At 46.2% G+C, this 13,518-nt stretch overlaps 1 protein-coding gene across 2 annotated transcripts in view; it reads left to right on the top strand.

Annotated features, from left to right (window-relative positions):
• Plc21C (Phospholipase C at 21C) overlaps nt 1-13,518 on the top strand; it is a 276,056-nt gene that overhangs the window by 180,730 nt on the left and 81,808 nt on the right. For both annotated transcript variants that reach the window (XM_089555248.1, XM_089555250.1), the window contains exons 4-6: nt 5,847-6,284; nt 8,785-8,941; nt 12,526-12,723. In XM_089555248.1, the coding sequence (XP_089411374.1) occupies nt 5,847-6,284; nt 8,785-8,941; nt 12,526-12,723 (793 nt within the window). The remainder of the gene's footprint in view (nt 1-5,846; nt 6,285-8,784; nt 8,942-12,525; nt 12,724-13,518) is intronic.

The raw sequence follows: 13,518 nt of genomic DNA, 5'->3' as shown, positions 1-13,518 counted from the left end.
TTTCAGTACCTTTGTCGGCCAGTTCCTTATCGGTGTAGTAGCAGTCTACTTGCTCAGTTAATGTGAAACGGGCCGGGCCGGGCCCGGGCTGGGCTTCACTCCGGGATTCACGGGCCGGGCCGGGCTCACTAGAGCGATAATTTAGCGGGCCCGGGCCGGGCCCGGGCTTGAAGCCGCGGGCCTGGGCCGGGCTCGGGCTTCAGGTCGCGGGCCCGGGCCGGGCTCGGGCCTCAAATTCAGGCCCGTGCAGTGCTCTAATTGGCACTTCGGCGGAGAGCTACGCAAAGTTTCTTCGTAACGTTCGTTCAAGCGGGGTTCGGCACACGGCTTTGGACTTTCCGCTTTTTTGCCCTGCTCTGTGCGCCAACACAAACGACAACACGTTGAAACGACATTTTAATGGACTGATATTTCAGAGTCCGAATGATATTCCGACTATAGTTTGGAATGCTTCAACCTTCTTTATTGCACAGCGCTGCTGCTGTCATGTTTCGTTGTTTTCTTTGTGGGCTTGTTTTGTGTCTATCATATGGGCAATTTGACGATGGGCTGTGACTAAAGGTACCGCCGGATTATTTCAGGATACGTCATACGGACCCATCCCGTTCCATGAACTATACCCGTCCCTGGTTCTGCTACGGGCATGACAAACACCATGTCTTCGAGGGTCCCTGAAAAGGGTGGTAGAGGTTGGCTGCATGCATTATGCAGAGCGTAGGCCACCGAGCGTTCATGCCGCGTACAGGACCTCAAAAACGAGCCAGTCATTTACAATATATTTTTAAAAATTCGCGCTTCTACGCTTCGGGGCGACAAGCGTTGCTGGGCTTTCGCTCGATTCCACTCGCAACGCGTCATGCAACATTCGTTACGTCAGCAGTGGAGGGCTATCATTTGTTCGCCGTGCCAGCCGTGCCAACTCTTTCTGACGTCGCGCATCTACCATGGCCGCGGCCGGAAGCTCCCCCCCCCCCCCCCCCCTTTCTCCGGGGAACTCTCGCTGCATTGCCTTTAAGACACTGTACTCCCGCTCGCGTCGGCAGCCTGCGGAACGGCCGAGTGGGTGGGGCCAGCGGAGGAGGGCCGACATTTAATTGTGCAAAAGTGAAGAGAGTGAAAGGCGCGAAAACGCGGAAATTCAAATTTTAACAACGGATAAACCGGCTTCCAAAAACGCATTAAAAAAATTCCTGCTGGAGGATGTTCGTGAACGGCGTCCTTTAATAATCTTAGGCATACCGAAACATTATTGAGAGCCCGTTTCAGAGCCCTTTTAATTCCGGCTGCAACATTTGCCGCGCGTTGTTTGGTTGAAATGGAGAAATGAATCCAGCTGGAAAAGCACTTTTCCGGCAACGTTTTCAGCTGGAGTGTACCGGAAATGAGAGAGATTTCCGCTGGAGCTAGCTGGACGTGGACATTTTCTAGCTGGAAGCTTGACATGATTTCCGGTTGCATAATCCAACTGCAATTGGCATTTTCCACCTGGAGACAGCAGACATTCCAAGTGAGATTGAATGCTATATGCTGTTGAAAAACTTCCCAGCTGGACATGATTTCTAGTTCTAAAATCCAGCTGGTAACGGCGCACGAACTGCAGAATTACTTCTAGCTGTTTCCACGCGAACATGAAGCGCAGTTTTTTTCTTCCTCCATGAGGCGCATGTACTCTTCTACTTTGTACCGGTCGATGGCCGCTTCGTGAAATTGCAGGCTTCCTTTTCAATGGCGAGACTCGGCAGTCCTCCTCTTGGAACTTACTTGAGTGTACGCCGCTGCGGTGCGTCTGGCGTTAGGTGGGGCCTTTCGGCTCGCGCTAAGCTCGAACCTGGTCCTCGGAACCCCAGGTTTTCTGCTACTACGAAGTGTCTATGAAATTTGTATAGCTTTGGACTGTAGATGCATTACTGCGCTTGGGTGGAAGCTAATGCATGGAATTACGGCCTTGCTATAAGCTTGAACCCGCCGGTGTTTACACATACATGCGCGAACTTTCGGGCGAAGGATCAAGCTACGAACTGGCCACTTTGCTCATCACTCGGGTTCCCCCCGAAAAACGGCGCTGTTTGCCCGGAAGTGGCTCGTACACGCTTCCGGTCTTCTCTTGCACCTCCGTTTTGTATTGTTGTAGTGCCTAGAATATACCAGTATATTCTAGGCACTATAGAGCGCTGTAGTATATTGTGGAGCATCTCTTCGTCTTGGCCGGCGCGCCGGCCTGGTCATCGCTGCACATGTGGGCCTCAGAATAATGTGACATTTCCTATTGCTTAATTACCACGGCTGTGAGTCAGAATCGAAAAAAGACTAGCCAAAATATGTCTCACATATTACGGACGGGGCTCCGTGCATATGTTGTGCCAGGTCCGGGTGCTCGATCCCCAGCCTACCGCTGCGCTTCGGAGGTCGGTGCAGAATCGCAGGCGGCTGGCGATATCTTGCTCAAATAAAAAGCACGTCGAGGCGACAGACTGTTTACAAAGCTGTGTTGCAATCGAAGCGCCCAACTAGTGCGCGTCCCTGCTGGCGCGTCGCCTGCAGTACCGTCGTTGGCATGCGACGGCGGCGCGAGCGATGCTCGCCGCGCACGACTGCGTGTGCGGGCGCCATTTGTGGGAGTGCTGAGATGTGTTCCATTATGCGCGGACATAAGTGTGTGCATTTAGCTGTGATCGCAGATTTCTAGCTGCGTGCATGTCACAAAAGCGACGTCGCCTGACGAGAGAGCGAGCTGTGTTTCGTTGTCGTATCACATCGACTGAAAGGCAGCCAGCCGGACATGTAAAAATTTGTAGCGCTAAGTTTAGCGGCTTAGCGCTTTGTAGCTTTCGTTTAGCCATTTAGGTGAATCGCACCGTTGTCACCCTCTTTGTTCCCTCTCCCTCCCTGAAGAGGGTGCACGTTTCCCTCCCTGCACTTTGCCACCTACCGCGTTTAAAATATGCGGCGGCCATTGATTTTATTTATTGGGGTTTAACGTCCCAAAGCGGCTCAGGCTGTGAGGGATGCCGTAGTGAAGGGCTCCGGAAATTTCGACCACCTGGGGTTCTTTAACGTTCGCTCTGACATCGCACAGCACACGGGCCGCTAGAATTTCGCCTCCATCGAAATTGAGCCGCCGCGGCCGGGATCGAACCCGCGTCTTTCAAAATAGCAGCCGAACGCCGTAACCACTAAGCCACCGCGGCGGGTGCCATTGAATGGAATTCAATTGAACTAAATTAGATTAAGCTGATTAAATTAATTCGCCAAGTAGTTAAGGTTCTGCGGCTGACGCTGTAGATCTCATGGTAGAATGCAGGGCTATATGTGGCGAAACCAAAGCTGTGACTGCTTTCGCTGTAAAATAGGCAGACTTCTCTCTTAGGACCTCCTTGAAAGTCACGATTGGCCGCTAACCTGCGTATGCTTCGCGGGGACGAGCGCACAGCAGTGCCATGCGTGCATACTTTGGACGTGACTTTGAAGCAACGTCCGCCGTACCTAACCAATTCTGGGTACGACGGACGTATATCTGTAGGCTGTTTACGGCTGTAAATGACGGTAAATGAGGCTCAGCCATGGCAGGAGTCTGCTGTACTGGGGAAGTGACGAAGCAAAAAATGAACGATGATACAGAGTGTACTACGACTCTATCACAAGGTCGAAGCCATGGAGGAAAAAAAACTGAGGAGGGAGCGTCCGGCGACAACCTTGAAGCCTAGTCTTAACAAGTAAAGATATAGCAAAAAAAAAAGAGAGTGTGTCCCCCCGTGATCGCACCACATGATAGCTTGCGGTAAAGTCTAGCCCCGCTGCGCACGCGCATGCGCCGATTAGCGCGGCAGACTAAGTGTAGATCAACTTCCTTGCTGTAGACGCCCGCGCCGCGGGTCGCGCATACGCGCGCACTAAAACATACCGGAATCAAAACATGAAGGACCGGCTCGGAGAGCGAAAAACTGAGGGAGAAAACGACTTCAAAACACTCGGCTTGCGAACGCTGGCCGCGTGACGTCATGCTCCCTCCTTAGTTTTTTTTCCTCCATGGTCGAAGCTGACCACCGCGGAGCCGCCATATATCTCTATGTCATAGGCCGCAGTGAAAAAAAATAAATATATATATATATATATATATATATATATATATATATATATATATATATATATATATATATATATATATATATATATATATATTAACATTTCTCTGAATGCACATATGTGTTTTACATATGTGTAAAAAAGTACATATGTGTACTTGCAAAACTTTGCTTTCAAAATGTTGAGCGCATAGATTGCACTGTGGTGTTGACGTGTTTGCATTTTGAAGGCACATTTGATACTCTCGAATGGCTCCTCGCGGTCTCTGTCGACTCGGTTACATTCTAGTGCTCTGTAATTCGGTTGAACCCATGGGCGCCGTATTTGAAGGGGGCGGTTGCCTCTCTCCCAAGCGAAAAATTTTACGCAGGAAATTCGTGCGGAGCTTCATTTCAGCAACAAAAAAAGAAAATACAAAAAAATACATATTGGCCGCCCTTAAATTGCCGCCCAAAATTTTTTGACCCATGAATCCATCTTGTTTGACCCAAATTCCCTTGAAATCTGGTGTAGCGGCACAACACCGGCATTTAAGTCGAATGACCTTCGGTTCGACAGCATTCGAAACGCCTATGTGGCGTGGGTAGTGCACTAGCGGTGTGCTCCACCAGTTCCCGCGAAGCTTCTTTGCGCACGCGCTTACGTCGTCAGTGGGGACGCACGCTGTTTGACGAGCATGGATGTTTCGTGACGACCTTTGTACTGTCCAGTGCTTGTTTTCGTGGTTACATTAGCGACTAGTGGAAGTCGTTGTGGACTACAGTCTAGCCCGGTTATAACGCAGTCGGCGGGAATCGGAAACCACTTCGCTATATCCGCTATTTCGTAATATGCGGACTGCGAAAAAAATATGCAAACATCGGCATACCGATTTATTGCCGCTGAAAGAAGTCGTCCAGCGTCCCCTGAACACGTTTCGCGAGTGCGGACTTCAGGATTGCGGCTTCCATACCATCCAACTGCAAACCAAAGACCTGGTCCAACTCCGGACTCCCGAGGTACATCCGTAGCGTGTCAACAGCTGCGATGGCTGCTGCGGAGGTGACCGGCTTAGGGGCCCAACTAGCATCGTCGCATTCGCTGTCGGAGGCGCTCTCCGCCAAGGTCTCTTCCATGACACTCCCGGCAACTTCTTCAGTCGTCAAGTCCTCGGTGGCAACAAGGTCTTCGTCGGCGAAAACGAAGTCCATGTGGCTTAGACCCGCAGGCACAAGGTTCAAGTCGCTAGCGGAATCCCAAAGCTGCTCCAAGCAGGCCGTCGCGGCGGCAGCATCAGCGGTTGCAGCGATGTCAATCGCGGTGGCTTCGTCCCCAGCAAAAATCGTCTGTGTTCTTTTTTGCATTTTTCCCCTGCGCGGCGTGCTCTACCGCTCTACGCCGTGACGCCGTTCAAGGACGGCGCAACACGAGACCGGCGTGCCATGCGATGCAGTGAAGCAACCTTTCGCTCCGCAGGAGAGCAGACGACGCCACGAAAGGACGCCGTCAGTCTAATTTTGCCCTTATTTTCGCGGAAAAAATCGCCTCAAGGACGCAAAAATGAGTTGATTGGCAGATTATTTTTCGGTTGGTATTAAATCTCTTCGTTATATCCGCTTACGCGCTCTTATTTACTTCGTTAAAACCGGACCCAAAATGTATTGAAAATGCAAAAATGGGAATGGGAAATTGAAATCCCTTCGTTATAACCGCTATTTCGCTATAAGTGGCTTCGTTATAAACGGGCTAGACTGTATATGTGAGATATCGGCCATTTGTTGCAGGAGGGCAAACTTCGCGACTCGGTGTCCATGGGCGCGCCGGACGTGCCCCTGGAGGAGAAGACCGTGACGGTGCTGTATGGGCCAGACCTGGTGAACGTGAGTGCCATCAGCTTCTGCGGCACGAGCCGCGAGACGGCGCAGCTCTGGACCGACGAACTGCTGCGCATGGCGTACAACCTGCTGTCCCTGAACGCACCGGCGGCCACCTTCCTGGAGAAGGCGCACACCAAGCTGCTGCTGTGCACCGACCGCGAGGGGCGGCTGCCCGTCAAGAGCGTGCTGCGCATGTTCGCCCAGCACCGGGATGACCGCAAGCGGGTCGAGCGCGCCCTCGAGGCCGTCGGGTTGGCCGCCGGCAAGAACGACACGCTGGCGCCCGAGCGGCTCTGCCTCGACGTCTTCCTCCGCTTCTACCGGCACCTCGTGGGCCGCCAAGAGGTGGGCTTTTATCCCCATACACTGAGAACGAGGAGTGCCGGTTTCCAGCTTTGAAACTGTATGCAGGGACAAAGAAAAGTGAAAGAAATGGCAGCACACATACGCTTGTTCTTTTTTCTTTCTTTGTTTCTCAGAACTTACAAATATTTACATAATAGTGCAGAGATCCTTCGCCAGAGGCTAGGAACGGCTCCGATACTGGACACAGCTTTTGGATTGACGATCCAGAGCAACAAGAAAAAAATTGTGGAAAGTATGTTCAACAATAGTTGTACAAAAAGAGAAAGTATTAACATAGAGACAAAGATGACACAATTTCAAAATGACGTTTCATGGTACATATTAAGCTAGATTACGGATGCCGTTAGACTACGTCACAAGCAAAAGGTTGTCTCCTGTTCAAGCTCAGAGGCTTAAACAAGGAAAAATTTCCTCAATGCTTTTACTAGTGTGAGACAAAATTAGCTTCCTATATTTTCACCCCAGTAGAACTAAGTTGTCAATGACCGTAGTGGTTGTTGGAGATGATGGAAAGAAGAGTTTTTCTAGTGAAGGACAGTGGGAGCTGGGTGGAGGCAGTGTAAAAAAAGGTAAAGTAATTTCTTTTCTTTTGCTGTTTTTTGTTCTTTGTCACTTGTTGCACTGCAAAGGCAAGTTGTCTGACAATCTTGGTGTAACATATTGGCGTGCGTACTTGTCCAATTTTAAAACTAAACTATTGGTAAGTGATAAAACAGACACCACACATTTACTTTTTGCACGGTTTCTCGCAGCAGTTTTGAGCAGTTTCTTTTGTCTCAGAGAGGAAATGCAGTATTTGTTGTTCTTGTGCATTGCCCTATCGTTTGTATTGCATTTCTTCAAAAATGAAGCAGTGAACATCTCACCATCTTTGGGCATTGCGTTAAGCAAATCATTGTGTGGCACAAGTTTATCCATAAGAGCTTATAGAGAGCACACATGATACGGTGTTATATTGGTTTGCTGTGAGGATCTGCAGTTGACAAATAGAATTTGATATTTTAAATCGTCCATAGTAAACAGGATTTTTTCTTGAAATAATTTTTCATTGTGCTTCTGGTTGAAAGTTGCTACAGTGTATTGAGTTGTCTTAGTGTAGAATCATAATGCTTAGTTTTGAATTCACTTTAGCTTGCTTATTAGGTGTTTTCGATAGAAACTCCTAATTGACTTTTTTTTTTTGCTGCCAAAGTTGTTTCACAAGTTCAAAGTATTTTACATATGGTAATTCATCGTACGAGAGTGTGTTTCTACTTCTCTTTTTAAATTCACGATTTTTCTTGGACTGCTTAAAATATTGAACTAACTAGTTGGTGTAAATTTGGACTTTTTGCGAATGTGATGTTTTAGTGCTTTTCTTGGTTGCATTTGTTGATAATATTGTGAATAAGTATGTGTGCCAAAGGAAACAAGGCTGACTACTTAACCATTTCTTATATAATAGCTAGAATAATGCAGTAAATGCCAAGCGCACAGATTGTGAATTAGATACCTTAAGGAACAACGTGAATGCTTGAAATCTACTTTGGTTTCTTGTAGTTGAGTGGCTGTGGGCTCATTTCATCTCAGTGAACTTTTGTTTGAGCAGACATTTCTTTGCTGTCGTCTGAAATTTGCTCAAATGGTCTTTCATTGTGCAAGGACTGGACAGGGGTCTGGATAGTGCTTGACTGGCAGATTCGGGCAGGCAATATAGCTACAGATTTATGAAGGAAAGTGAACTGATTCGTTATAGAAACAAATAGGCAGTGTGTGATTTCTATTCGTTTATTTATTTCTCATTACCGTTCGTCCATTGGTAAACAGGAGCCAAGCAAAATGAAGTGGCTGTTACTTGCTGGCAAATGTAACACATTTCGTTTTAGTTGTGTTTTGTCTTGAACATCATTTTTATGTCAGGCATGTATTTCATGTAATGAATTAGTAAGGCTGTCTTGGCTATCACTGTTCTGAGCAGTTGAGCGCATGGTGCAGTCATCTGTATCACCTGTAGACATGCAGATTTGAATATGAATAAACTTAGAAATGAATATCAGTAATTAAATATAGAATAAAATAAGCTCTTGGGGTCCTCTGGATGGTTGGAGTTATGTGCATCTGTCGCTATAGTTCTTGTTTTGTGAGAGAGGTGGTTTGTACCCATTTATGACATTGCAAACTTAATTTTTATTGAGGTAATTGAAATATGCCATTAATATCTTGCTGTGTAAAGTGTCCTTCAATTATCACAAGGTGGCTGCTTCACGAACCTGTGTTCGCATTTGCCAGGTAACTATATTGTTTACACTTGGAATTTGCAGCTCCACTTTGTGAAACTTGGGCTTTATGATTCATACACCTTTGCTGCTCGTTTTATTTTGCCTTATTTAATATGCAACTTGGTGAAAGAGAAAGCCAAAGAAAAGGGGAGAAGGAGAGCTGTGATAAGCGTGCTGCACGTGTCACACCGGGGACTGTGTGGTCCTCCCCCCCCCCCCAGGTGGACGCCATCTTTGAGCGCCTCTGTGGTGGCTCCAAGAAGAAAGCCATGACGGTCGACCAGCTGGTGGACTTCCTCAACAAGGAGCAGCGGGATCCCAGGCTCAACGAGATACTCTACCCTTACGCCAACCCAGCTCGGGCCAGGGACCTCATTGGTGGGTATCAGCTGCCGTGGTGGCTCAGTGTTTACAGTGCTTGGCTGCTAGCCCGAAAGACATAAGTTCAATCCAACCTGCAGTGGTTGCATTTACCACATTAAATCCTCAGCTTTACGTAAACTTGGTTTTCTTCGCCATAAACTTAAGGACGCACCTAGCAACTGCAAACTATTAGCCTACAATACGCTTATAGGACCTAAACTCGAATATGCCGCCATCGTTTGGGACCCCCATGCAAAAAAAGATAGAAAAAATACAGAGGCGTGCAGTACATTATATATTTAATAAGTACAATAGAACTGATTCCCCATTTTCGTTAATAGCAGCAAATGATATTAGACCTCTCCACGTCAGACGCAAGATAGCCCGGCTATCCTTCCTTCACCAACTAATCCATGGAAAACTAGGCATCTCTCCAGCCCCCTATGTGCAGTTTTCAGAAACGCATAGAACTCGTTGTCATCATAATTGCACTTTAGCACCGTACCTCGCGCATACTAACGCTTTCAAATTTTCTTTTTTGCCGAGAACTATTGACGAATGGAACACCCTGCCTCTACAGGTGATATCGGCTGTTGATTTTGACAACACACTTTGTGAGCTATTTTAGATTGTGTGTGCGCTACAATAGACAATTTTATTATTCTGTGTTTTACAATGCAGCTGTACTGAGTGAATGTCTTTTTCTGTGCTCCCTGCCTGGACCCAAATGAGGGTCTGCAGTATTGTGAAAATAAATAAATAAAATAAATTTCGATGGAGGTGAAATGCCAGAGACCCATGTACTGTGCGATGTCAGTGCACGTTAAAGAACCCCAGGTGGTCGAAATTTCCGGAGCCCTTCACTACGGCGTCCCTCATATAGCCTGAGTTGCTTTGGGACGTTAAACGCCATAAACCAAACCAAACCGTCATTAGGATGTGTGCACACGAAGTGGCAACCTGTTGGCACTTAGTCAGTGGCAAAACCTCAGCACTCGCTCCCTCTTTGGTTGCAAGCATCAGAACACTAAAAGGCTGAGAACCGATTCATGCACAAGCGTGTTTCAGCAGGTACCAGTATCGTTGACTACTTTAGATGGCTGCTAAGTGTGCAGCTCACAACTGTTAGCAATAATACCTACTGATTCTATGCCTAAGCCAAAGGAAAGTATAGCAATGGAGCATGTCATAGTGGAGGGTTCCAGATTAATTCTGGCTCCCTGAGGTTTTTCGCATTCATAGATGTGGCTACAGGATCAGTGCCACGCCCACAACCTCGTGCTTAGCAGATAAATGAGTTGCGTTTTCCTCTTTTTGGAGTTTTATTCTTTTTTAGTAGTTATTTTTTTTTCATAAGTACAAAGTTTGGTGAAGTTTTCAATTCATGGTACAGAAGGTTCAGAGTTTTTGAAATTTTATTTGTTTGTTTAAACCTTTGTGTAATAGTGTTGTAATGCATAGGTGAGGTTTATGGTTTTTTGGGGTTTAATGTCCCAAAGCGACTCAGGCTATGAGGGACGCCGTAGTAAAGGGCTCCGGAGGTTTCGACCACCTGGGGTTCTCTAACATGAACTGATATCACACAGCACAGGGGCCTCTGGAATTTCGCCTCCATTGAAATTCATTGGTGAGGAGCGTTGTTATAACACCTTTACTGAACAACTAGCAGCAAAAATACGTGAAGGAATTCAACAGTCACTGAAACCAGGGATCATAGAGGATGCTTACTTTTGTTTTAATTGTGGTGCTAATCAGTGAGAGCTTGATATAGTGCAATTATTTTATTGCTTAAAGATAATTGATTAGAAAACAGAAGGAAAAACAACTGCATGCCTCTGGTGGGATCTGAACCTACGGCCTCCGAATTTCGCTGCAAAATTATTGCATACAACGTGCAGTGCAAAGGCTTTAATTTCAAAGTCTCACTCAAAAGCTGTGACTCGCTCCCTTCTGTTCAGTGTTCAGAACACTGGCAACTTCGTTCTGACATTCATGCATGGTGCAAGAATGCAAATTCAGTGTGCATTGTGTTAGGACGCATCTGCCCAAATTCCCTCCTATTCAGAACAAATGGAATATAATCTATATACCCAATACAACAAGTATACTATATGCAATACGCAGTACCATGAACAAATACGGATTCTATTAGTACTTGTTTATAAGGGCAGATATAATGGTTCATTGCTTTGAATTAAAACCAGATTCATAGGCTGTGAATTGTAGTCTATTAATATCCTCGGCAAGAATTATTTATCTTTATGGCCCGGGATGTTAGAGGGATGAAAGAAGTGCTGGTTATGTTAATGTCTTTCTTATTATTAATAATTAGATGAAAGAATTCTGGCCTTCTGTCTCTTGCTGACCGGCTCCTCCTATCCCAGTGCGGCTTTTATTTCAGGTATACTTGTTAATGGGTTGCAGTTATTAGCTACAAAGCTCGCCACCTTATTTTGAATCTCTTCTAGTTTGACCGGATGCTCATCTTATATCCATAAAGCAAATCACGTTTAGCCTTGGATTACATAAAGATGCACTTTTGATAATTCAAACAAGAATCTATGGTTCCTTAGTTTGAGTTAATGAGAGCCTGCTGTAATTGATCTACCTACATCTAGAGTATGCTATTGAAAGAAACAAAATTTTTTAACTGAAGCGAGCTCGTAACTGTTATGCTTTTTATTGTTCACATAGTCTGTAATTTGGCAGCCTTGTTTGGGAAAGTCACATTATTACACCCACTAATATTTGATTACATTGTATACCTCAGTGGTTTCAAAAGCTCTATATTGCATCTACTAAGCCATGTAAATTCTCGCACCATCTATTCAATGCTTTCATATATTTGTGGCAACATAAATTTCCGTTTTTCTTTTACCGTTCATTCTCGTTTTACCAGTGACAATCAATAGCAGTAATTTAACACTGAAAAGTAGCTAGCTACTTTTTGAGCCTGCTTGCAGAACCTTTAAGCTTACTTTTATGGTTGATGGGAGCACAGTTCACACCTGTACATGTGCATTCTGTGCATTTATGCCATTAATTTATTTATTCATTATTAGTACTGTTGTTCATAAGAGGACGTTACACGATGGTTACTGCGAAAGGTTAGTATACAGAAGATAACTACAGTGGTCTTGCTGCAGTCAAGAGCTCTGCGTCAAACAAAGGAATAATGCACCATTGATACAGCCACAAAAAGAAACAGCACAGCTTTCTAAAAATACAGCAGGACATGTCGCCTATGTGATACAAACCAACAACATATAGTCCATAGTGAATCTAAAAAGAATATTCCAGATTTCTAGAATAATATAAGACTATAGTTGTGTGCAGTGGAACAAGTTGCAGCTATTGGTTCAATTCACAATTAACTTGCTTTGATAGGCATTTATACGTCCACTCTCTGGCAGATGTGTTTCTGTTGTCACAGGTGGTGCCTGTTCCATATCTTCTTTTTTTTAACGCATGAACCACGTCTATGACTGTGCTATCCCCACTTGTGAATCTGGTGTCCCCAGGGCTGGCTTGCACCTGGATGTGCGAGGATTGTTGCCGGTCTCGTACGTCTCTCACACTGCGTGTGGGTCTCTGTGCAGCCCAGTACGAGCCGAACAAGAGCTACGTGTCCAAGGGGCTGTTCTCGGTGGATGGCTTTCTGCGCTACCTGATGAGTGCGGACAACCCCATCGTGTCTCCGGAGAAGTTCGACCTCAGCATGGACATGGACCAGCCGTTGAACCACTACTTCATCAACTCCTCTCACAACACGTATCTCACGGGGCACCAGCTCACCGGTGAGGACGCAGTTTACGTGCAGCTTAAGCTCCGTCATGCACAGCACTTGGAGTGGCAACATTACGATGTGACGAGGGAAGAATGGCCTCATGGGTACAACCACCAGGAGACAATGGGCATAGCCACCATAATGGCGACTGGAAAGTACAGATGCTTGCCCAACAGCATGATCCATTTCTTTTTGAGGGCATTACGAGGCTCTGCGTAATGGGCAGCTGCAAAGGACTAGGAGAAAGAACAAGTGAAAAATTTGACAAGTGATTATGCACTGTGATACAGTATTTCTGTGTCAGCTGTGTAATTTAAATTTTTGCCTTTTCAAATTTGCTTTTAGTAATCGCAGTTGTTTTATAGTATTAACAAGAGGGTGGCAGCTGTCATAATTAGGCTTAATAAGAGGTACAAGCTGAAGGTGGTGCAGGCCTATGCGCCCACATAGCGCATATGGCATATCATGGATGGCAGTTTGCCAATATCCCTCAAGAGAAAAGTATACAACAGCTGTATCTTGCCAGTACTCACCTATGGGGCAGAAACATGGAGGCTAACAAAGAGGGTTCAGCTTAAGCTAAGGACAACGCAGCGAGCTATGGAAAGGAAAATGATATGTGTAACGTTTAAGACACCGGAAGCGGGCAGAGTGGGTGAGGGAACAAACGCGGGTTAATGACATCCTAGTCGAAATCAAGAGGAAGCAATGGGCTTGGGCAGGGCATGTAACGCGAAGGCAAGATAACCGCTGGTCCTTGAGGGTAACGGAGTGGATTCCAAGAGAAGGCAAGCGTATCAGGGGG

This window comes from Amblyomma mixtum, chromosome 8 (genome assembly GCF_055824585.1).
Source record: "Amblyomma mixtum isolate Tamu chromosome 8, ASM5582458v1, whole genome shotgun sequence".
In the NCBI taxonomy this organism is placed as follows: Eukaryota; Metazoa; Arthropoda; class Arachnida; order Ixodida; family Ixodidae; genus Amblyomma; species Amblyomma mixtum.
This window is presented reverse-complemented; position numbering and strand designations above follow the sequence as displayed.